Here is a 23,435-nt window from a genome sequence, read left to right on the forward strand (position 1 = left end):
ATACTTTCTCAGAGTCGCTGATTGGTCAGTGGCTGAGAGCTGTAGCCAATCAGCGCGGTGTTTGGGCCCACATTGCGGACCAAAGGTCCGAGTGGGCATCTGGCGGGCACAGTGGCCTGCAGAGACTCGAGGTGTGGAGGGCAGAGCCAGGGAGGAATGAGCATGTCTTGGGACCCCACAGCCAGGCGCCAACACCGCCTATCGCTGCTCCTGGTGCTGGTGCTGCTGTCACGAGCCGGGGCTCTGCGTCCTGTGGAGCTCTTTCCTTACGGGGAGTTGTGGGGAGATCGGCTGCCACGGGAGGGCAACGTGGAAAGCTCCCCAGCTGTGAAGCTAGCAGTACCTCTATGCTTCTACTGTGACCAGTTCAGCAACCTCTACGTAAGTTCAGCTCCCAGAGGTGCGTGGCTTGGTGTGGGGTTGTAGTTTCTTCCCAGGGTGTGGAGCAACTAACCTCAATGTTTAACTTTCATCGCCACTGGGGACCGGGCTTAGCAGTGGCGCTGCAGCTTCTTGATCCCTACTGTGGAGGAATAAGGATCATTTCAAGGGAGAGCTGGAACCGTCCCCCTCTACTTCGACTTCCCAGGCAGGATGATGAAGTTGAGGCTGCTAGTGCGGTTTGTGTTTAGGGGCGCTGGGAGACTGTGCACACTTAATTAGCAATCTAATTAAGGACACGGCGCCCAAGGTGTGCATTGGTGGAGAAAGATGAGCGGGTTCAAGAGTGGCCGCACCTGTGGGTCGCAGTGCCAAAGTTGAGTTTGTTACCCTGGATGTGTCTCAACCTGCAAAGAGGAGGGAGTCTTCTTGACTCAAGTAGAACTCGGACCGTAGGTGCATTCGACTGGTGGTTGCCCACCACCAGTTTGAGCGACCACCGTTTTGCCCTTTAAAAATGTTTATGTGGGGCGGGATTCACGTGCCACCTCATGCATGTGAAGAGCAGAGAACAACCAGTTTTTTTTTTTTTTTTTGTTTTTGTTTTTTTTATCCCACCCTCTGTCGGGTCCTAAAACTCAAGTCGTCAGGTTTGACAGCAGAGTGCCCTTACCTGCTGAACTGTCTCACCGCCCTGTGGTCTTATTGTAGGTGGGCACCAATGGCATCATCTCCACCAGGACTTACCCACTTCCTCCATACCCACTTCTTCCTGGCCACCTGGGAGCAAGTGGGTGCCTAGGAGGAGGACAGGCTTGGGGCTGCGTGGTCTGGAGAGGTAAGCAAGGGGTACCCTGCAGCTGAATAAACAGAAGGGTTGGGCTTGAACAGGAAACTACGATATTGGCCAAGAGGCATTCCCTTGATTCTGCTCCTCAACACTAAGTAAATCGCTTAGTAAAATGAGGGACTAAGGTGCAGATACCAAAGACCCTGAGGGAACTTAAGGCACTTTACAGGTTTTTTTTTTCTTTTTTCTGGAATCACCTATAAGTACACAAATATTTCTAATCATATATTCACCAAAAAAATTAAAAATTTGGGAAATTTAAAAAGGAACAACTTTTTTTTTGTTGTTGTATGAGCTGGGTGTGGTGTCACTCACCTTCAATCCCAGCAGAGTCAGAGAGGCAAACAGATCTCTGTGAGTTCTAGGCGAGCCTGGTCTACCAAGTGAGTTCCAGGACAAAATACAGAGAAACCCTGTCTGGAGAAACCAAAAATAACCCGTAGGTTCGTGTGTACATTTCTTGTTATTTCTTTAATATTGTTGCCGTTGACAACAGTGGGTCCACAGTGCCCATATTACTGTTTCACTTGCTAGTTCTGCTATTTAGTATGCTCTGGTCAGTGTATTTCTGTAACATTTATTACAACCGTATAAAATCTCACCCTTCCTAGTTGTCATTAACGTTGCTCCCGTGACGTTTTTACTATAATCAATGCATAAAACGCTTTATAAGGTTTTTATTTTATTCGTGTGTGTGTGTGTGTGTGTGTGTGTGTGTGTGTGTGTTTGTCTTTCTCTGTGTCTGCATGTGTTGGTAGGGCCAGAAGAGGGCCATGTAACGATCTTGTGGTAGAACTCCTTTATGTAAGGACTTGGTTGTTTTATTTCATTTTATTCTCTCTCTGTGTGTGCATGTATGTGTACGAATATGTTTACATGATACATGTGAATATGTATGTCTATGTATGGTGTGTGTGTATGTAAATAATCTATGTTTATGCTGTATATGAAATTGTGTGTCTGCATGTTCATGATGTGTGTGTATGTCTGCATTTGTGCATTATGTGTGTGTTTGTGTATGTTTGTGTGTGATGTGTGTGTCTGTGTATGGTTTATGTGAATGATGTGTGTATGTGCATGATGTATGTGCTTGTGTGTGTCTGTATGGTGTGTTTATGTGCATATGGTGTGTGCATATTTTGTGTGAGTATGTGGTGTTTGTATTGTATGTGAATACTGCATTGAGGCCACTTGTGTGTGCATGATATATATGTGGGGTGTGTGTATGGTATGTGTGTAGGACATGTATGGTATGTGGTTTTGTATGATTTATGTGTGCACGTAGCAGGGTGCACATGCAGAGATTGGGAGGAGATCCTCCCAGTACCAGTTCTCTCCTTTTACATGGGTTCCTGGAACTGAACTCGGATTTCAAGGCAAGGGATTTATTTACCTTTCGAGTCTTCTCTGGCCCTCTTTATAAGTACTTTTTAAATGGAGGGTTTTCCATATTGCTGTTTTGGGTTTATTCCCCTTTGTTTTTCTTATCTTTTTGTAGGGGAATTTGGTGGGGAAAATTCTGTAGCTTTCTTGTTTTTTAACTTTTCCAAACATCCATATTGTTCTTCAGATATTGCCATAGGCTGAATGTGCTTCAGGACTTGTTCCATTCGATGAGTTTTTGAGCACAAGATGTGTTTCAATTACTCCTGTGGAAGGCTCTTCTGAATACTTTGAAGACCCTGGGATTGAACTCTTGCTTTGATAGATTTTTTTTTTTATTTTTGAGGTAGATTTTGGCACACACCAATCTCCTTTGCCTGGAAGATTCTGTGATCTCTACATAGTTTTCTTACATCTGGTATAGTAATATTAATATTAGTAACTGGAAATGACATCAAAGGAATAATATCTTTACAGTGTGAAATGTTTCTGCTCTCTTCATTCCCTCCAGGATGTTCACATTGGGTGTGATAGAGTGTTCTACCTGGCATGCAAGAATGGCATGGTGCAACTGCATTACAAAAATAAACAAATGTACATTTAGTTAATCTGAGTTTTCTTAAACTGTCACTTCATAGAGCAAAGAGGTTATGGCTGGAAGATCTGAGTAATGATGGGTACCATTTTTTGTTGTTGTTGCTGTTGTTGTGGTTGTTGTTGTTGTCGTCATTGTTGCTCTGTGTGTTTTTGGTGTCAGGGGAAGGCTGTTGTGTTCTCACTGGGGAAGAGGGTGTTATCTATAACTGAGTTAGATAGTATGTCGAAGGTTTTTGTTGATGAGGAATTTCAGTTGGGTTGGAAGGACCACAGGAATGGAAACTGAGTGTGAGTGGTAGGAGAGCTTGCCCTAGTCTGGGCTGCATCCTGGGAGAGGGATGGGAGCGTGGAAGTTGCTTCAGAAAAGGATGGATACATTGTATCTGAAGCCAGGAAGCAGAGAAATATGGGTGTTGTTTCTAAGCTTTCTTTCTTCTTTGTATGCAGTGCAAGCCTGAGTGGTGTCTATATTTAGGGTGGGTCTTCCCTCCTTAATTAATCTAATCAAGATACTTTATCAGAGACATGCCTGGTGACTGTTTCCTGGATGGCTGTAGATAGCATCAGATTGACAGCTAATAGTATCCATCACAGCTGGTCCCTGGATGCTTTAACATGGAATGGTGTGTGTTGAGTTGGTGCAGAGGTGACAGTTGTTGATCAAGAACTTTGGATTTAGCTGGAGCTTTTAATTTATGGAGCTAGAGTCCACAGGAACAGTACGTGTGAAATTTACCACATGTCAGTGAAGAAAGAGAGGATAGAGAATAACTAGATATATGAAAATGGGTTGAAGAAAACTGCTTAGGTGTCCTTGAAGACTACATATGAAGGAGGATACACTATGCCATCGTGAAAGCATTAGGCATTCTCTTAACTCTGCAGTACAGGGGTGAATTTGGAATACCCTAAGCACATCAGTGTCTCCATGGGAATGGGGAAAAAGTAACATACAACCAAACATCGGAGGCCAGAATCAGTGACCTTACACTTCCAGAGAATGTGTCCTTAAGGAAGACTGAGCATTGAACTTTGTCCCCCAGGAAGGAATCACCTCATTTCTTATTTTGTTATCATTTTGGTAAGGCTGAATAGACAAATCCCTTGTTGTAAAGATGTCATTCTGCTGGTTGATGTTTTACCCTTGTTGGATGGTATGTTTGAGAAGCCTTCTGGTTTTCTGTCTCAACAGGAAACTGGAGACCTTGCAGCTGGGCAACTCTGACCTGATCCTCTTTGTACTGCTCCCAAACCTGTGGAGAGCTCCTCTCCTAGCTGGCACTCTCTCTTTCTCTTTGGGGAGGTTGGGAGGCCATGACTCTTGTACAGGTTTTGGCAGTGCAACTGAGGGCTTACCTTCAGAACCGGTGTGGAGGACTCTTGGAAAACTTGTCTCTAGGAATGTGAGGACCTTTCCCTTTGGAAAAGAGTCAGACAGAGGGAGTCTCTAAGGAGGGGCTCTTCAGGGCCTATGAAGTGGCCTCTTAGTGATTCTGTGTGGAAGTCTGTAGCCCTGACAAGGGGTTCATGTGTGGCAGATTTCAAGCAGCTCAACTCTTCCGGAATGTACTTTGGGATCATAAACTATATTAAAAGGAAGTTTTTGTTGTTTTCTCCTCTGTTATTTGCCTCTTTTAGTGGGGATGAGGAAATTAAAAACTCGCCATCTGAAGTGAGTGCTTCGCCAAAAGGTGACACAGAAAAGACATAGAGCAAATAAGGCACTGCATGTGCAGATCTCCAGGTTAAAAGTCAGGCTCTCCCATCACAGCCTCCTCACTGATTCCTAGACCTCCTCCCCACTGCCTTCTGATCTCCTCATGTAGACAGCCCTTATCATATGGAATTTCTGTAAATTTAGAACCTTGGTTCTCCCTTATCTCATGAAGTTGATTGTGGCCACCATACCAGGAGCCTCCACAGTTGGTTATTTAAGGATGGGATTATTAGTTCGGCTTTTTATCTCCTACTTGAACTTTGTTGTGACTGAAATAAAGCTTTCGCAGCCTCTGGCCCTACCCTGACTGATGATGGATGACGCATGTTCTTCATGTACCTGAGTTGGAAACTTAGAGGTTTTGACCTTTCTGGGGAGGGTCAAACCCCACAGATGACATACTTGAGGACTACAGCTGCAACAAATGTAGAATGTGGGGACTGAATTCATGAACTTTTTTTTTTTTAAAACAAGGAAGGTAAGCAGACTCTTCTATTCAGAGAATACAGAGGAGCTACAGAGTTTTTTTTTCTTTGAACCATATTAATATCTGCATTTCTTTGTCTTATTACCCAAACCTCAAAGCTGTACTTTAGCATTACGTGTCAGAAAGGTAAAAGTAACATTTGAGATGTTCTAGAACAAAACAGAAAAAAACACAAGGACACATTCGTTCCTTGTATTCAGTTTTGAGGTTCTTGCTGTGTCAGTTTGTCTTGTTTAGCAAAATGAAGAGGTAATGATACCAATAAATGATTTCTTTCCCTTCTTGTCATCCAACTTCTTTATAAAGCGAGTATTTGTAAGAGAAATGTCTCCCCAGTTCCCTATTAAATTGTAAAGCATATATGATCTAGTGAGAGAAGCCAACTACAGAGTCTAAGACAGTGGAGCATCCCTTAACTAATTCTTTGGTGGAAGAAGGTGGTAATGGCAGAAAAGGTCCCTTTGAAACTCAGTAAATGAAATATCAGGGAGTAATTCCACAGTCACCCTGGTGTAATTCAGACTCCAACTCTCATCTAGGTCTGCTTTGGCTCCCACAGTGTTTATCTTCATTCATTGGCTGCCACTGTGATGCTACCCTACCCCACTCTGATGTCCTGGACACTCTCCTTTTTCTGTGGCCTCTGCCACCATGCCTGTCCCTAGTCACTCTCCTAAAATTCCAGTCCAGGCTGTTTCTCTCTCCTATGATTCAGGCTCTTGGGGCATAGTTTTTTGGCTCTGTCCTGACTGCAGCATCAAACATAATGTGGTTTAGTGGGTACCCAACCCCGATGAATTAATATTCAGATGGGTTAGTGAGTGGAGGCCAAAGCCAAACCAGACAACCAACAGGAGCCAAATACATACTGGAAAACCAACATAGTGGGTGCCGAAGGATGGAAGGGGTTCTGCAGGGAATCACAGTCCTCGACCCCCAGGAAGCAGTGCTTGCTGGTTAGGATTTTCTTGGTGCAGGGAAATATGGACACAGCATCAAAGCACTTAGTAGGAGTGGGGACCCTTAAACACTGTGTAGAGGGCTTAGTGGAGCTGAGCCTGGGAAGGGAGATTGAGTCAGAGCAGGTGTCCTGGGATGGCTTGTTTGGTAGAGTTCAGATGACTGTCTATTGCAGGGGATGAGCTGTTGGGTCTGGCTGGCTTCCACCATTAATCATTGCCCGACCTTAAGCAAGCCCCTGGGTCTCTTTCTTCATCTGCAATGTGACAAGATAACTCGCATTGTAAAGAGATTGAAAAGGAAAGGGAGTTTGGCTGTGAAATCAGTAAGGATGCCTTTTGATCAGCTGCTTCCTGACTGAGTGTTGCCTGAAGTAGGCAATGGGTGGATGCATAGATGGATGGATGCATGTCTTGCTGGATGCACAGATGTTGGATTCATGGATGGATGGATGGATGCATGGCTGCCTGGCTGGATGCATGCTGGATGGATGCATGCATAGATGGATGGATGCATGGCTTGCTGGATGGATGCTGGATGGATGCATAGATGGATGGATGCATGGATGTTGGATGCATGGATGGATAGATGGATGCATAGATGGATGCATGGCTTGCTGGATGCATCGATGGATGGATGCATCGATGGATGGATGCATAGACGGATGGATGCATGGGTGGGTGCATGCATGGGGGCTAATATGATATATGGATGGGAAGCCGTTCAGACACAAAATAAAAACTGAGGGTATAGGAATGAGCAAGTCAATTTTGTTCCTTGTCCAGAACTCTCAAAAGAGTTTGGACTGGAGAAGCTTACAACCTTACCACTTTTAAATACCTGTTTTAATGTAATTTGTTGAGAATTTCATACATTACTACAGTATATGTCAGTATATCCACTTCACCCCCTGTATTTGTTCTAATAATCCCTTGAATACAGCGAAGCCTACTCATGAGTGAGGGGCCACCACTGCAGGATGGTCCACTCACTAGGGACCATACCCCTGAAGAAAACCCTCCCCTAGCAGTTCTCAGGTGACAGAATCTTCTCAGCTGCAGGCAGGGGCTTCAGTGCCCTACCACATCTGTGTGGGATTGTTGAGTGGTTTGCTCTTCTGCTGGACACCAACTGCACTGAGTTTGTGAGTTCAACAACCATATCATGAGAACATGTCATTGTTTTGATCCAACTCCTTCCGACCTTTGGCTCTTAAACTCTTTCCACCTCTTTTCTTTCCAATATCCCTGAGCCTTGAGGGAACTTGATACGGCGGGAACTTCTGTGGTTGAGCTCTCCACAGAGAGTTCATTCTCAATACTCGGACTAGTTATGAATGTGTATTAACTACCATCCACTGTATGAAGATGCTCCCCCAATGACCACTGAGAGCTGTGTTAATCTATGAGCTTGTAACTGGTATAGTTTGATACTATATATCCATTTAAGAAAATAGTAGTTATGGTTCACTCCCAGGACTTATGAGCCTCTCTGCCATGGTTTCCTGACCAGATTTACAATGCCAGGCAAAAGTTTCCTCTTGTAGTGCAGACCTTGAATCCACCCAGAAAATGATTGGTGATCCTCAATGCATTCCTGCCATTTATGGAGCACCCATGAGTACATCTTGCCAGGGCTTTTGTTATGTAGCCCTGAGTAGTCACAGTGGAGTGAGAATAGTCTGCATAGCAACTTCTAGCATCATAAAGCTAGCAGGGGTGGAAGCTTCCTGCTAAGTACTGTGCAGGCAGGTCTCTGTGATTTCTTCAAGTTCTTTGACCTACTTGTGTGGTGTCATCAGCTATATGATCTTACCATCACATTCTGATGGGTAGCCCTGAGCAATGAGAATTGACAACTCTGGTATCATCTCTGTGACATCCTCGACCAACAACTTGAGAGCAAGGTGTCCTACATCTAGCTCTGGACTTTTTGAGAACTTGTAGCCAATGGAAGGAGAATTACCCACCTTGTAACGTTCGTTGTAAGTTGGGAAGTAGCTTTTCATATGGCTTTTGTATTTTAATGTTCGTGGACGTTTTACCTACTTGTATGTCTGTATGAGGCTGTCAGAAGTCCTGCAACTGAAGTTACAAGCAGGGGTGAGTTACCGTGGGCAAGTAGGTGATGGGAATTGAACCCAGGACCTCTGGAAGAGCAGCCTGTGCCCTTAACTGTCCATCTCTCTGGCCCTTCATATGGCTTTTTCAAATATCCTTAGTGTTAGTTAGTTCTTCTTCATCCTTTTAATGACTGCTTCAGATTTAATGCAATCCCCATCAAAATTCCAAGAGAATTCTTCATAGAGGTAGACAGAACAACTTGCAAATTTTCCTCAATAACAAAAAAACCCAGGGTAGCTAAAACTATCCTCAACAATAAAAAGACTTCCGGGGAAATCACTATCCCTGAACTCAAGCAGTATTACAGAGCAATAGTGATAAAAACTGTATGGTATTGGTATAGAGACAGACAGATAGACCAGTGGAATAGAATTGAAGACCCAGAAATGAACCCACACACCTATGGTCACTTGAGTTTTGACAAAGGAGCCAAGGAAAAAAGATAGCATTTTTAGAAAATGGTGCTGGTTCAAATGGAGGTAAGCATGTAGAAGAATGTAGATCTATCCATTCTTATCACCCCGTACAAAGCTTAAGTCCAAGTGGATCAAGGACCTCCACATCAAACCAGATACACTCAAACTTATAGAAGAAGAAGTGGGGAAAAACCTTGAACACATAGCCCCTGGAGAAAACTTCCTGAACAAAACACCAATAGCTTATACTCTAAGATCAAGAATTGACAAATGGGATCTCATAAATCTGCAAAGCTTCTATAAGGCAAAGGACACAGTTGTAAGGACAAAATGGCAACCTACAGATTGGGAAAAGATCTTTACTAATCCTACAACCAATAGAGGGCTTATATCCAAAAAATACAAAGAACTCATGAAATTAGACTGCAGGGAGACAAATAACCATATTAAAAAATAGGGCTCAGAGCTAAACAAAGAATCCACAGCTGAGGAATGCCGAATGACTGAGAAACAACTAAAGAAATGTTCAACATCTTTAGTCACAAGGGAAATGCAAATCAAAACAACCCTGACATTCCACCTCACACCAGTGACTGGCTAAGATCAAAAACTCAGGTGACAGCAGATACTGGCGAGAATGTGGAGAAAGAGGAACACTCCTCCATTGTCGGTGGGATTGCAGACTGGTACAACCATTCTGGAAATCAGTCTGGAGGTTCCTCATAATATTAGACATTGAACTACCTGTGGACCCAGCTATACCTCTCTTGGGCAGATACCCATAAGATACCCTAACATATAACAAAGACACATGCTCCACTCTGTTTAAAGCAGCCTTATTTATAATAGCCAGAAGCTGGAATGAACCCAGATGCCCTTCAATAGAGGAATGGATAAAAAAAAAATGTGGTGCATCTACACAATGGAATACTACTCAGCTATCAAAAACAATGACTTTATGAAATTCATAAGCAAATGGATGGAACTGGAAAATATCATCCTGAGTGAAGTTAGCCAATCACAGAAAAACACACATGGTATGCACTCATTGATAAGTAGATATTAGCCCAAATGCTTGAATTACCCTAGGTGCACAGAACACAAGAAACCCAAGAAGGATGACCAAAATACGAATGCATCATTCTTTCTTAAAAGGGGAATAAGAATACCCGTGGGAGGGAATAGGGAGGCAAAATTTAGAACAGAGGCAGAAGGAACACCCATTCAGAGCCTGCCCCACATGTGGCCCATACATATACAGCCACCAAACTAGATAAGATGGATGAAGCAAAGAAGTGCAGGCTGACAGGAACCAGATGTAGATCTCTGCTGAGAGACACACCCAGAATACAGCAAATACATAGGCAAATGCCAGCAGCAAACCACTGAACTGAGAATGGGATCCCCACTGAAGGAATCTTAGAAAAGACTTAAAAAGCTTGAAGGGGCTTGAGATCCCATATGAACAACAATCCCAACCAACCAGAGTTTCCAGGGAGTAAGCCAGTACCCAAAGAGTATACATGGACTGACCCTGTGCTCCAACTGCATAGGTAGCAATGAATAGTCTAGTAAGAGCACCAGTGGAAGGGGAAGCACTTGGTCCTGCCAACGCTGAATCCCCAGTGAATGTGATTGTTGGGGGGAGGGTCATAATGAGGGGAGGATGGTTAGGGGAACACCCATATAGAAGGTGAGGGGGAGGGGTTAGGGGGATTTTGTCCTGGAAACTGGGAAAGGGAATAACAATTGAAATGTAAATAAGAAATACCCAAGTTAAGAAAGATGGAGAAAAAGAAGCAAACTAATCAAAACAGTGTAATAAAACATGAAATTGTATTTGTAAGTGTGTTGGGATTTTAAAGTTATTTTTGTGGCAGGGAGCTGAACCTGCTGTTTATTGGAATGTCTTTTCTTGGTTGTAGGATGAGCACCTGGCTGTCTTGTTCTAGAAGCTGGAGGAACCATTTGTTCTGTTAAGCAGGAGGATGGCACAACGCAATATTTAGAGGAATTGCTGTCTATATTAATGGTTAGAGATGTTGAGAGCTTTTTACTGGTTTTGTGCCCAATTTTATCATGAACTTTTGAAGATTAAGAAAAAATTTGTTTTAATCTTCAACTACTTATAGCCGGACTTATTTGCTTTTCTGCTGCTATAATGAAATACCATGACCAAGCCAGTTTATGGAAGAGGTTATTTTGGTTGGGCTTCCATGAGACCATCATGGCAGGGCGCTGAGAGATCACATGTTAAACCCCAAATATGAAGCAGAGAGAGTGAACAGGAATTGGGGCTAGTCAATATATAATAGCCTCAGAGCTAGCCCCTAGCAAGGTATAGCCTGTAAAGTCACCACCAGGGTTCAGACATTTGAGCCTATGGGAGATATTCTCATTCAAACCACCACATTTCCCTCCCAGGCTCCAAAGGCCATTGTTAAAATACTAAGTATATTTAATCCTACTTCAGAAGTCCCCATGGTCTTCCACAGTCTCGATAAAACCCTGTGAATTCGAAAAGTGAATTAATTTCAACATATAGTGGAAAAGATATATATTACTATTTCCTAAAAGGAGGAATGGGGGCATAGTCAGAAAATGCTGGACTAAGCAAGACTGATAAGGCAGCATGTAAACATCAAGTCCCCTAGGTCAGACTTCCCACCTGTGTGTCATGACCCATTTACAGGGGCTCCCTAAGACCATCTGTAAACATATATTTAAATTATGATTCATGACAGTAGAAAAATTACAGTTATGAAGTAGCAACAAAGATAATTTTATGGTTGGGTTCACCACAACATAAGGAATTGTATTGAAGGGTCACAGCATTAGGAAGTTTGAGAACCAGGGCTCTAGCTTAATATCTGATATCAGAGGCTTAGATGGCACCATCCCTCCATCTTTCTGCCTGTAAAATATATCTCTTCCAGGCTGGTTCTATGCCATGTAAGCAACTCTCCCTGGCAGAAATCACAGGTTTGGCGCTTCCAACATGTTGGAGTCTGAAGAAGTATCCCAGACTTCACTTCATCTCTCAGGGTCTTCATACAGGGACTCAGGATTAGGGTTGGCCCTGAGGTCCTTTGGGGTGCATGCTTGTGATTTCCTAGAGAAAGATCTGTTTTTTCTTGCTTGAGAAAGGGTACATACATAGCAGAGAACATTTTTGGATTTGTCAAAGAAGGTCAGGAAAGGGCCATAATTGTCAGTCTAGAAAGGGTATCACAGAGTTACCCCTTTGTATTGGTTGCCTCTTCTACCAGCTCTATCTACTCTTCCTGGGTCTAGTCTCTGGAATGAATGAGTAGTTTGTCTGGTGGGTTGGTGAAGATATCTGGAAATTATAATTTTTATATAGTTTTAGCTATGAACTCCCTGTGTGAATGCTTATCTGCTGTGATGATTTGAATAGGAATCACCACCATAGGCTCATATGCTTGAATGCTTGTTGTATAAGGAGTGGCACTATCAGGAGGTGGGGCCTTGTTGGAGTATGTGTAGCCATGTTGGAGGAAGTGGGTCACTGGGAAAGTGGGCTGTGAGGTCTCTATATTCAAGCTATGACCAGTGTCGACACAGTCTCCTGCTCGTGCCTTCAGATGAAGATGTAGAACTCTTAGCTTCTTCTCCAGCACGATGCCTCCCTGAATGCTGCCGTGCTTCCCACCATGGCGATAATGGACTAAATTTCTGAGAGTGTAAGCCAGTCCAATGTCAGTTTTCCTTATCAAAGTTGACTCAGTAATGGTGTCTCTTCACAGCAATAAAACTGTAAGACACCTATTCACCTACAATATTTTGCCCAGTGATATTGTTCCATCTGTTTCTGGCCCCCAATTATTTACTTATTTAATTAATTTTATTTTCCTTTTTTTTTATACCATATAATTTCTTTCTGAGTTTTCATTTACCCAATCTAGATTTATTCCTTTCTGATCATTTAGGCACTTGTCTTCCTTTATTGAGTATTACTACCCAAATCTTTCTTAATTTTGAGTCTTCTTGATGGTCATAGTTGGGTATGTTTGCCCCCAATTGACAGCAAATTACTGTCAATATGTATGTCAGTGTCATTTTTTTTTAACCCGTGCAGTTGACAGATACATATTTGTCATTTAAGATCTCTTCATATATTGTAGAACTAGAGTTTTAAAAAGGTTACTCATTATCAGAGTCAGGATGTGCAGGGACCGACATGCCTGAGGGAGAGCCAGAGATAGGACTTGCCAAGCCAGCTATCAGCCCCAAGGACATTGACCATCTGTAGCCACCCCCTCCCCTTCCTTCACCCCCCTGAGTGAGATGAGCCACCCTACCTGCCTGCCGAGCTGCTAGAGAGCACGTACTCCTTGCTGATGTAATTTCGCGCCGAATGTAACTGTGCACCATTTGAATTGACCAATCATGTGTAACCTCGAGAATGCCCCTAACCTCCCCTATATAAACCCCTGAGTTTGGAGACTCGGGGTCGATTCCTCTGTCTCCTGTGTGAGATACATGTCCACCCGGAATCCCGCTAAGACCCGGGATCTCGTTAATAAAGCTACCTCGTGCTTTTACATCAAGAATGGCTACTCGTGATTCCTGGGGGCACCCCACCCCGCAGTCGGAGCGAGAGATGCAGCTCCCCGTTTTGGGGTACGCTCTTTCAATATCACTGTGCTTGATTGCCTGGTTGTCTTCATAGTGGTTTAGATGAATTCACCTTGTTTCTCTGGGAACATGGCTAATTAATTAATTGACTAATTAATTAATTAACATGAGTACACTGTAGCTATCTTCAGACACATCAGGATAGGGCATCAGATCCCATTACAGATGGTTGTGAGCCACCATGTGGTTGTTGGGAACTGAACTCAGGACCTCTTATCCACTGAGCTATCTCTCCTGCCCAGGTCCATGCCTCTTAAGGTATGTGCAATGTTAGCACTCTTTAGTCCTTACTATAGTTCCTTGTTATATAGACACAAGGTAAAGCTACATTTTCATTACTGTATTAATTGTACTGTTGTTGTCTCTGTGATGACTGAATCTATTTTATTTATTCGTTGAGTTAAAGTTAAGTACTAATCAATCAAGATATTTGCTTAACGAGTGCAGATCATACTGTATATAATTACAAGTTTTGCTTGTAAAGTGTTACTTCAGATTGGATCCTGGTACAGCTTTTAGAGTTAGCCTATAGAAAATGCAAAAATTTTCTTCTACATACCTTGGCAAATTTAATTTCTAAGACTTTGGTCATATATACTCTGAGAAGATAAGAATGTTAAAAACAGAATCACTGCTTCTTGTATTCACTACTTAAGAAACTCCTCAATTCTCTATAGCACCTTATGTGGGAAAAAACCAAGCAGGAAAAGAGTGCAGTGGTACTATTTTAATTTTATATTTGGTCTGAAGTTTCTCTTATCTTTGTTTCCTTCTGGTGTTAGTTTTAGGACATTAAGGTCCTTTCAGATTCTTTCACTAGTAGGGAGGGGCTGACTGTACAAAGACCCTTGGCTTTTGTGTTTTGAGCCCTTTAGGTGTTTTGACTGTCCTGTATAGCCTTCAGCCTGTGTATTGATCTTACACAGCCTGCAGTGTAAGCAGTTGAGAGAGCTGGTCTTGCTACCTGTGTCCTGTTCCCTGTTTAGAAATGGAGGGATGTTGGAAATCAAAGTGTGCATGGGAAGGTTGACTTGGGAGAGAGATGCCTAGATCAGCCCATTGTTATCTGTGAGAAAGCTTTGGAAAGATACCTGCTGTTTTCAGTTGCTAATTTTCAGTTGTGAAGGTCTCATCTCAGGCAATCTTGACTTCATGTCCTTTTTTTTCTCTCACACTCAGGGAACCCCAACTATGTTGTGGCATTGGCGCCACCTTGTGTCCCAGCTCAGGGCTGTTGTTCTACCTCTGGTTGCCTAGGTTTGCTTGGGGCTTGGGCAGGGAGCCTCTCAGTTAGCTCTCTGTACACCCTTTAGATTCATGCTTAATTTCCACCCTGAAGCAGCTTTAGAGTGAAGCCCTAGTTGTTAATAATGAGTGGATGGGGGTGGATTTCCGTATCGGGTTACTTCGGTTCTAAGCCAGACATGGGTTTGTCAATTTGTTACTAAAATTTCCAACCCTAATAGCCCATGTAAAAGACACACAATCTAAATATTTTAATTATAAGTTATATGCCTACATTGGGCATATCTAATACATTACTAACATATTTCCCAATTCTAAGACTCCTTATTATTTCTGGTTGCTCCCAGCCACATGATTCTGGTGCATAGTGGCTTCCTTCTCTCCTCTTCCTTCATTCTTTTTCTCCTTCTACCTGCCACCCCCTCCTGAGCCTCCAGTCCCACCTTTCCTATTCAGTACCCAATCATAGGCTCTAACCTTTTATTTACCTATTAAAGTGGAGAGAAGGTTCACATAGCATCACCTAAGTACATGATGCACTGCTTGTGGGGTCGGGGCAACCCCTCTTGAGGAACCAATATGAACAATAATATACAAGCAGCATCAAGCCAAACCACTACAGTTTACTCGTAAGATCTCAGTTTTTAGTACAAAATCCAATAATGTTAGTTGTTTAAATGTGTTTCTTACTATATTTCTTACACAGCTGTTTTCCAAATGTGGGTTTGTCTGGTGTTCTATACCAGCATAGAGTATTCATAGTTAACAGTGTATTTTCTTGCCACCAATACATGAATTTTTGTTGGATATGCTAAAGAGTCATAATGGTTTTACACAGGATAGCTAATTGTCAGAATTTTGTTTTGTTTTACAGTCAGGGTTTTCTGTATAGCCCTGGCTGTCCTGGAACTCACCTTGTAGACCAGGCTGCCTTCAGACTTACAGAGATGTGCCTGCCCTCTGTCTCTGAATGCTAGGGTTTAAGTCCTGGGCCCAGCTTGATATTTTTCTTTGTCATTCTCTCTCTCCCTCTCTCTCTCTCTCTTTTTTTTTTTTTTTTTTTTGCCCCTGTCAATGGATTTTATTTGGTCACAGGGTCACAGGCCAGGTATGGCCCCAGCCTTATTTGACCTTCTTCTTTGGGGCTCAGGTTGTTGGAGTGGCCGAACTTCTTGTAGCAGTTGACTACACTGTGTGCAGGCATGAGTAGCACTTGTGGCAGATCATCTTGTCACAATTGTAATTCTGGACAAGGTGACAAAGGGATGACTCGATGATGCCACTGTGCAGACACAGCACCAGGTGCAAGGTGGACTCTTTCTGGATGTTGTAGTTGGACAGAGTGTGGCCATCCTCCAAATGTTTGCCAGCAAATATCAGCTCTGCTGGTCGGTGGGATGCCTTCCTTGTCTTGGATCATTATTGATGGTGTCACTGGGCTCAATCTCAAGACTAATGGTCTTGCCCATTAGGGTCTTCATGAAGATCTGCATATTGGTATCTGCTACTTGGCCACCTTGTTGAAGAGAAAGAGTGGTTTGGGGTTTTTGGGGTTTTTTGTTTGTTTGTTTTGTTTTTTCCTTTTAATACTCAGATCATTTTGTTGACTTCTCGGTGTTTCTTGAGGGCTGGTATAACTTGCATTTTAAATATATTTACCTGGATCTTCACTGCTTGCTCTCTCCTTTATCTTAACAGGCACATGTCCTTTTTTTGGGACTGAATAGACTTTTTTTAAATTGTCTCCAGTCTGTGTTCTTCTTTCACTGCCCTTTTATGAGTCAGTTTTTCACAGAATTGGCTGTCACAGTGAACGAAAAATTTGCCCAGACTTTGAGACAAGTAGAAATGGGTGGCAGTTTTAGGACCTGTACTATCATATTTTGGAACACCAGGGGGATTATTAGAAGTAATATTATTATAACATAGTGTTATCCTAATAGTTGGGTTATAATAATTCTTATTAACAATCTCTGGTTGTTCTAAGTCAGTAATTTTCCTTATTAGATAATATTTACTTTCATCTCCATAAATATAACAGTCATGCGGCAGAACTAGTAACAGCTAATGATGAAAGAACAATTCCTTGTGTATATAGACTTTGTTTTTTTGTGAACTACTTTTTGAAATATGTCGAATTATAACAGCAGTATTGTTGGTATCAGGAATTGCCATGAGCAGCGACACCATTTGGTAACTGTTGACATGGCAAGAGCCCTACTTTCCCAGTATTTTTTGGGTCCAAATCCCAATTCCACGTGGGAGTAGTTATGTCATATTCCAAATGAAAGGCAGACTTCTTCTGCCCTCATGCTCTCTCTTCTCATCATTCGTTTCTCTTCTTTCTCTTGCCCCTTTCCCTTGTCTTGTTCTCCCATTAAATTTCACCAAGTGGAACTGTGTTACTTTTGTGTGCTCTATTTGGAAGGGTGTGGTGGGTATTTTATTACAACGAGATTTTAATAACAACAAGTATAATAATTTAAGGGCTTGGAAATCAGACTGACTGGAAATAAGTTCCAATTTGGGCACTCAGCAGCTGTTGAACTTATATTACTAATATAAAAGTTGTGGGTGATAGTAATTTTTCCCTATACTGCTGTGAGAATTAATCTAACTCCTTGTAAACCTCTTGTGTTTTATTACTTATCAACAACATTGGGTAGTAGTAGCCATTGTAATTGTTTCATTAAATAAAATTTGTAGAGTTGTGCAGAATGGAGTTTATCAAAGCTAAATAGGTGAAACTACACATAACTAAATTGTATAATCAGATTTATCTTATAAAATTATAATCTTAAAGGAAGAAGGTTAGAATGTAGAATAGGAAATAATGCTATGCTATTGTTAGAAGTGACTTAACATTCAGAAAACTGAAGAAAAGGAAATTCATCTATTAAGGTGGTGTACAGTCCATAATATATCCTACATTATGTTAACATTTTTCTTAAATGTGATTTTTAAAAATTGACTATGTTTTTAATGAGAAGAATTAGTTTGGGTTTGAATGCTCTTTTTTTCCATTTAGGCAATATGTCAGTATTGAGGGCACCCAGACATCAGAGCTCTGGAAGGCATGTTGATACTGTTTTCTTCTTTGTCTCCTGGGTGTAAGAAGTATAACAGATCTTAAAGATCTGTATTCTTGTTTGTTTAAAAAAATTGACACATGAGAGAGAGAGAGAGAGAGAGAGAGAGAGAGTGAGTGTCCGTGTGTCTGTGTGTCTCTGTGTGTATCTGAAATGATAACAATATATTCTTTGGAAAGTATTTTGTTCTTTCTCAATTAAATTTATTAATTTGTTCAAATTGGCTACCCTTTATTATCACAGGTATAGGAAATTTAGAATAGTACTGCTTTAGTGTACGTTGAAATATACAGAGAAGAGTATCTTAAATTGAGGACTCCGTTATCTCACATAGATGAGAGTTTCTGGATATTTTCTACATCTTTTTATTTCACATTAAGGGGAATTTGCTGCTATACTGTGTCTTCAGACTTTCTCTTCTGTTCAAATAACTCCTCCCTTAATGTAGGTAAACATACTAACTTCTGGGTTTTGGATAATTCTGTATCATTGAGTTGAGTCAACTGGGCAGTCTGTTTTGCAAATGAAATTTCAGGTTTATGTGTGTACTACTTACTAGTATTAGAAGCATTTATTTAGCATTTTTCTTTAGTTCTTTCTGGACAAGATAGCTACATTTGCAGTTTCATTTGAAAGTCAGTTTTTCTCTTATGTGAAAATACTAGAAAATTCTAGATTCCCAACAAGGCTTTATTTTGTTCTGGATAGTTTTGACTCAGCTCTGAAAGGGATTTTTTTGAATGTAAAGGAATTGATTTTAGGCTAGGGACACTTACCTTCTGGTCTATTGTTCTTTTGTCTGGCTTATGTAGTGAGGCAGGAGAGCTTGTGTGTTATATGTTTCTTTGTTCTGAGCAACCTGCTCTCAAAATCTATTTATACCTACTTATACCAGAATTACAAAAGTCTGATTGTAGGTTTTTGTCTCATTTTCTTCTCCTACAATCTGACCTGGTATCCGAGTTGCCTGTTTTTCATTGTAAGAAATCAAAGGCCACAGAAAACTGACTCTGCTGCTGTTAGATTGAGTCAGTTCATCAAAACCATGTTTGGTGGAGCAAGCTTTTAATCCTAGCAGGTGAACTTTTTTGAGTTCCCGGCCAGGCTGGTGTACATAGAACACCTTTTCATCCTGATGCTAACACCCAGCTGGAGTGGCATTATTACCAGAATAAACTGAAAGGAAAAGCCAGTGCACATAAGTTCTTTAAAGCAATAGTCCTCCAATGGATGGTCTCTGAATGTTGGCGTTGGTGTTGGTGCATTAGAAGTAAAAGTAGATAATAGAAGAAAAACTAGGGAAGCATCTGGAACACACGGGCACTGGAAAAAATTTCCTGAACAAACATCAATGGCTTATGCTCTAAGATCAAGAATCGACAAATGGGATCTCATAAAACTGCGAAGCTTCTGTAAGGCAAAGGACACTGTGGTTGGGACAAATCGGCAACCAACAGATTGGGAAAAGATCTTTACCAATCCTACAACAGATGGAGGCCTTATATCCAAAATATGCAGAGAACTCAGGAAGTTAGACCACAAGGAGACAAATAACCCTATTAAAAAATGGGGTTCAGAGCTAAACAGGGAATTCACGGCTGAGGAATGCCGAATGGCTGAGAAACACCTAAAGAAATGTTCAACATCTTTAGTCATAAGGGAAATGCAAATCAAACCAACCCTGAGATTTCACCTCACACCAGTGAGAGTGGCTAAGATCGAAGACTCAGGTGACAGCAGATGATGGCGAGGATGCGGAGAAAGAGGAACACTCCTCCATTGTTGGTGGGATTGCAGACTGGTACAACCATTCTGGAAATCAGTCTGGAGGTTCCTCAGAAAATTGGACATTGAACTCCCTGAGGATCCAGCTATACCTCTCTTGGGCATATACCCAAAAGATGCCCCAACATATAAAAAAGACACGTGCTCCACTATGTTCATCGCAGCCTTATTTATAATAGCCAGAGGCTGGAAAGAACCCAGATGCCCTTCAACAGAGGAATGGATGCAGAGGATGTGGTACATCTACACAATGGAATATTGCTCAGCTATCAAAAACAATGAGTTTATGAAATTCGTAGGCAAATGGTTGGAACTGGAAAATATCATCCTGAGTGAGCTAACCCAAACAGAGAAAGACATACATGGTATGCACTCACTGATAAGTGGCTATTAGCCCAAATGCTTGAATTACCCTAGATGCCTAGAACAAATGAAACTCAAGACGGATGATCAAAATGTGAATGCTTCACTCCTTCTCTAAAAGGGGAACAAGAATACCCTTGGCAGGGAAGAGAGAGGCAAAGATTAAAACAGAGACTGAAGGGACTCCCATTCAGAGCCTGCCCCACATGTGGCCCATACATATACAGCCACCCAATTAGACAAGATGGATGAAGCAAAGAAGTGCAGACCGACAGGAGCCAGATGAAGATCTCTCCTGAGAGACACAGCCAGAATAGAGCAAATACAGAGGCGAATGCCAGCAGCAAACCACTGAACTGAGAATAGGACGCCCATTGAAGGAATCAGAGAAAGAACTGGAAGAGCTTGAAGGGGCTCGAGACCCCATATGTACAACAATGCCAAGCAACCAGAGCTTCCAGGGACTAAGCCACTACCTAAAGACTATGCATGGACTGACCCTAGACTCTGACCTCATAGGTAGCAATGAATATCCTAGTAAGAGCACCAGTGGAAGGGGAAGCCCTGGGTCCTGCTAAGACTGAACCCCCAGTGAACTAGACTGTTGGGGGGAGGGCGGCAATGGGGGGAGGGTTGGGAGGGGAACACCCATAAGGAAGGGGAGGGTGGAGGGGGATGTTTGCCCGGAAAGCAAAGAATTATTATTAAGTATTAAATAAATTAAAATATATATATATAATTTTCATTTAAATATACTTAATATTTAATGCATATGCTTTATATTTACTGTATATCACATATATTAACATATATAAATCATATTCACTGTATATAACCGATACTTAACCTGTTTAATTTTTATTTAATATATAATTTGTATTTAATGTGGCTAATCTATATATACACACATGTGTGATTATGTATGTATCTATTATAGACAGACTAGATTTAACTAATATTTAATTCATATTTTAACATATATACTTAATATTTAATACATACTTTTTATTTAATGTATATAATAAATAAATCTTTAAAAAAAAGCAAAAGAAAAAAAAGAAGTAAAAGTAGAATTAGAATAATTAGCTCTTTGAAGGCTTTAAGAATGCTAGTGACTGTAGAGAGAGTATCTTGTGTATTTGTATGGATATATCACCTTTCAGTTAAAAAAATTATGGCCTATAGGAAAGGGTAGAATAGAATGTGGGACATCCAGGAGGCAGAAAGAATTCTGGGATAGAGCCAGGTCAGAGAGATTTGCCCTGGAAAATGTGACCAGACAGACTCGTGGTTCCTGAGCACAGGTAATGAGCCACATGGCGGAATGTAGATTTGAGTAAGTGGGTTAGAATTTGTCAGAGAAGAGTCTAGCTCTATGGCCAAGGTATTTGTTAACATATTTTGAGTCTCTGTCTTATTTCTGGGAGCATGGGGCTTGGAGCAAGAACCGGGTCCAAACTTCTACAAGTGACAACATGAATCGAAACAAAATCTAAATCTGAGCAATGACCAGTGTATAGTTTTGGTTACTGGAACTGGAGGATGATGTTCACCTGGAACTCAATCCCAATTTAGGTTGGGAGTGAAAGCATGATTTTTTCATATTAACTAGATGAGCTATTAGCGATGTGGCTTATGTCACCATGCAGACACTAAAGTTTAGGTTCTTCAGTATTTTTTAGAACTTAAAAGCAGACACCATGGTACCTAATCTCGGCTTTCAGGAGATGAGACCAAGAGAACAGAACTTTCAAGGGAAGGCTACAGAGCAGGGAACCCCGGCTCAAGGAAAGACACAACCACTATGGTAACCAGAGTCTAAATGCCTCATTTGACTGAGCTGGTTTCTTAGAAAAAATATTTCCCTAACTCTGTTGGAAAATTAGTCTTTTTACAATCACAAGATCTTCATTTGTTTTACTACCCTGCATTCCAGTTCCAAAGAAATTGGCAAGTCTTTCCCATTGGTTTCCTTGTAGAATAAATTATAAAACCACAAATATTAAAAAAAAATCATTGTTTTAGAAACACATTAACGAGAAGAAAGACATATAGCAGAGTAGAAAGGATCTAGATTTTGGTTTTATCCCAGGTACTTCTGTTTCCTGTTTTGTCAGATTTAAAAAAAAACAATGGTTATTTTAGAAACGACCCTGTTGAGGAAAAACAGAATCTGGCCATCTGGATTTCTTTTCTGGAATTAGTCTTTCTTGGTTGCCATCATCTGCTTACACGGTCCACCAGGAAGGGTGATTGTAGACACATATTTATAATTTATATGTGTATCAGTTTTTCAAGTTTTCTAGGGCTCTTATTAGCTGTTAAATGTTATCAGAAAATTTTGAGATTAGTGATTTGTGTCAGTAGATCTTGGGATAAATTCATGAGCTAGTTGAGTCTTTGTTTCATTGCTTGTGGTCAGTTTCTTCAGCATACTTGTGTACCATGTTGCTTTTTCTTTCTGAATTTCCTACTTCGTATTATTAAACAGATAGAAATTTAAGTTCTAGAAAACAAGGGATGTGGAACTGAAGGAAGTACACAGTACGTGTCCCATGCTGAACACTAAGAAAATACTTAGTGAACATCTATCAAAATGAGGGAAAAAAAAACTGTTGTGCATGTTTGTTGGTGTTTCTAAGTTCCTTTGTTGCTCATTCTGGTGGGTAGACTCCAAGTCAGCTGCTTGTTTTAGTAGTCTGCATCTAGATTTTGACCTGGGTAGGTGCTTGTTCTTTGAAAATAGCAGGAAACTAATCTTCTTTTGTCTTGCTTTCCATCACTGGCTGGCCAAGCATGGTTTTGCAGCAGAATATTTTCCTTGCTTACTTAATTAGCTGCATCTTATTAGCCACTGGATTTTTAAAATATTTAACATCCTTTTATAATTCATATCTTTTTCATTTCTTTTGGATGGGCCACCGGAAGTCAAATATTAGAGGAAATGTTTAAGTTCCACAAAATGAAATATTCCTTTCCTTTAAAAAAGTGGTCATAATACTTTGATACTATATTCTTGTTTTAACTTCATGACATTCATTTTTGTATCTTAAGGTCTTTGACCCATTTGGAGCCTGTAAAAGTATTTGATAGATATAAAATGACTAGATTGTCTTTTACTAAATTTACAGCCAAACCTGTGCCTAAAACTCCTTTTCCAATGCCTTTCTTCTACTTTTTTCCAATATCACATTCTCTGAGTCATTATTAGACATCGCACAAAAATTAAATGTACAAAGAGTCATTTTAGAAGGTAGTATCTTTGACTTCTACACATTAGCTCTATAAAAATCGGGTCTAATATTGACTTGTATTGTTAGATGAAGCATCTTTCGTGTTTTTTGGAAACTGATTTCTTGTTCCTTATACTAAGAAATTAG

The 23,435-nt window shown here is 41.1% G+C and overlaps 1 protein-coding gene across 5 annotated transcripts in view; it reads left to right on the forward strand.

Moving 5' to 3' along the window:
- Positions 1-108: 108 nt before the first annotated feature.
- Nid2l1 (nidogen 2 like 1) overlaps positions 109-23,435 on the forward strand; it is a 63,847-nt gene continuing 40,520 nt past the window's right edge. For 2 of the 5 annotated variants that reach the window (XM_087635876.1, XM_087635882.1), the window contains exons 1-2: positions 109-381; positions 1,093-1,219. In XM_087635876.1, the coding sequence (XP_087492002.1) occupies positions 157-381; positions 1,093-1,219 (352 nt within the window). In that variant the 5' untranslated portion in view covers positions 109-156. Of the gene's footprint in view, positions 401-1,092; positions 1,220-4,403; positions 4,823-23,435 lie in introns of those variants that run through there. The other 3 variants (XM_087635873.1, XM_087635890.1, XM_087635883.1) reach the window with 3 other exon arrangements.

The sequence above is a fragment of the Rattus norvegicus genome, chromosome 2 (genome assembly GCF_021556685.1).
Source record: "Rattus norvegicus strain SHRSP/BbbUtx chromosome 2, alternate assembly SHRSP_T2T, whole genome shotgun sequence".
Classification (NCBI taxonomy): domain Eukaryota; kingdom Metazoa; phylum Chordata; class Mammalia; order Rodentia; family Muridae; genus Rattus; species Rattus norvegicus.